Source organism: Trachemys scripta, chromosome 1 (assembly GCF_013100865.1).
Source record: "Trachemys scripta elegans isolate TJP31775 chromosome 1, CAS_Tse_1.0, whole genome shotgun sequence".
Classification (NCBI taxonomy): domain Eukaryota; kingdom Metazoa; phylum Chordata; order Testudines; family Emydidae; genus Trachemys; species Trachemys scripta.
The window spans coordinates 341687248-341689068 of record NC_048298.1 but is presented as its reverse complement, the minus strand read 5'-3'; the positions used below and the strand labels follow the sequence as shown (position 1 = coordinate 341689068).

Sequence of the window (1821 nt, the reverse complement as noted above, 5' to 3'; positions counted from 1 at the left end):
AGTTACCAGCAATTAGAGTGATTCTAAACCTGTAAGTTAGTGAGTTGTACACAGACCGATTCCTCAGTTTGTCACGCTTACACAGCACAGTAAGGCCATGAAAGGGATTAATGTCACTTTGACTGTCCAGTCAGTGATTCACGGAAGAGGGCCCAGCGCCATGTCACCAGCCAGCTCTGCATGGAGGTCAGTCTGAGACCTAGAGCAGCAGGAGAAAACTTTAGCCCCCTTCATGAGTAAAGAGCTGGAGCAGCCTCCCACGGATCTCTTTGGTCCTCACCCCATAGATGACGGGATTTAGAGCGGGGGGCATCGAGTGGTACACATTGGCAATGAGAATGTGGAAATACCCAGGCACATTCTGGCCAACCCGGTATATGAGGGAGATGAAGAGATTTGGGATGTAAAAGGCTAAAATGACAAAGAGGTGGGAGCTGCAGGTCCCAAAAGTCTTGAGCCGGGCATCCTTTGTGGGGAGGCTGAAGATGGCCCTGAGGATCTGGGTATAGGACACGGCAATAAAAATCATATCCAGACCCTTCACACAGAATAGCACAGAGAGGCCGTAGTAACTACTGACACGGGTATCGGCGCAGGCCAGATTCACCACGGCCATGTGTGCGCAGTACGGTTGGGGGATGATGTTGGTTCTGCAATATGGCCACTGCCTCGCCAGGAGGACGAGGGGCAGTATGACCATGCAGCCGCGCAGCATCACAGCCAGGCCGATCTTGGCTACAACTGGGTTTGTCAGGATGGCGGAATGTCTCAGGGGGTTGCAGATGGCCACGTAGCGATCCAGGGCCATGGCCACAAAGATCCCAGACTCCATCTCTATGAAGCAGTGAATGAAGTACATCTGGGTGAAGCAGGCACTGAAATCAATCTCCCTGGAATGGAACCAGAAGATGCTCAGCGTTTTGGGTAGAGTAGATGTAGTCAGGACCAGGTCGGTGATGGCCAGCATGCAGAGGAAATAGTACATGGGCCCATGGAGGCTCGGCTCTGTCTTCACGATGAACAGGATGGTGGAGTTCCCCAAGATGGCTATGGCGTACATGGTGCAGAACGGGATGGAGATCCAGATGTGGGCCGCCTCCAGCCCAGGAACGCCCAGCAGGATGAAGGTAGAGGGGTTCTTGAAAGCAGTTGTGTTGGAATCCGACATGGAGTAGGGGAGAAGGTGTTCAACTCTGAGACAGAACAGTGTCTCCTGCATGTACCGTACCCTCCCCTAACTTCCTGTATGTGCCCAGGGTCTAGGGTGATGGTTGCAGTAAAAATGCCTGTATGGAGAGACAATGTTAATTTGAGACATTAAATGTACTACTGGAGGCTGTTCTAATGGGTGAAGTAGACTGGTTGCTCTTTGCACCCTAAAAAATGACATTTTATTGAAGTAAATGAATTGTGAACACATGACCCTACTAATGCCAATTCCATATTTTATGTTGCCCCCTGCCTCAATAATTCCTATACATTCTGGTGTGAGAAATCTTAATAGGCAGCAGCAGAAAACAAGAGTGTGAATACTGGTTATCCATCATTGTTCCTTCATGCAATGAAACCCAGGCTAGAGAGTCCATGCTGAAGGGAGTTCCCCATTCACCCAGTTGCTCAAAATCTGAGATAGAAAAAAAAGAACAAAGCTTTGACTAAACATGTACCAGAGGGAAACATCCCAACTAGAAGACACCACGGGGAAAGATCTGGGTGTCATTGATAGCAGCTCGACGGAAAAACCTGCTCATTTGCAGAATTGGCTAAAACAAAGACAATGATGGGATGCCTAAGGAATGGGATGGAGAATACCTTACTCTG

General features: G+C 49.3%; 1 protein-coding gene across 1 annotated transcript; it reads right to left on the bottom strand.

Moving 5' to 3' along the window:
- Window positions 1–220: 220 nt before the first annotated feature.
- Window positions 221–1168, bottom strand: LOC117872615 (olfactory receptor 52R1-like). The gene has a single exon (XM_034761271.1). The coding sequence runs from the start codon at window positions 1166–1168 to the stop codon at window positions 221–223; it is 948 nt and encodes a 315-aa protein (XP_034617162.1).
- Window positions 1169–1821: the final 653 nt, after the last annotated feature.

Coding starts and splice junctions, on each gene's coding strand:
- LOC117872615 (XM_034761271.1), bottom strand. CDS start 1,168: ATGTCGGATTCCAACACAACTGCTTTCAAGAACCCCTCTACCTTCATC.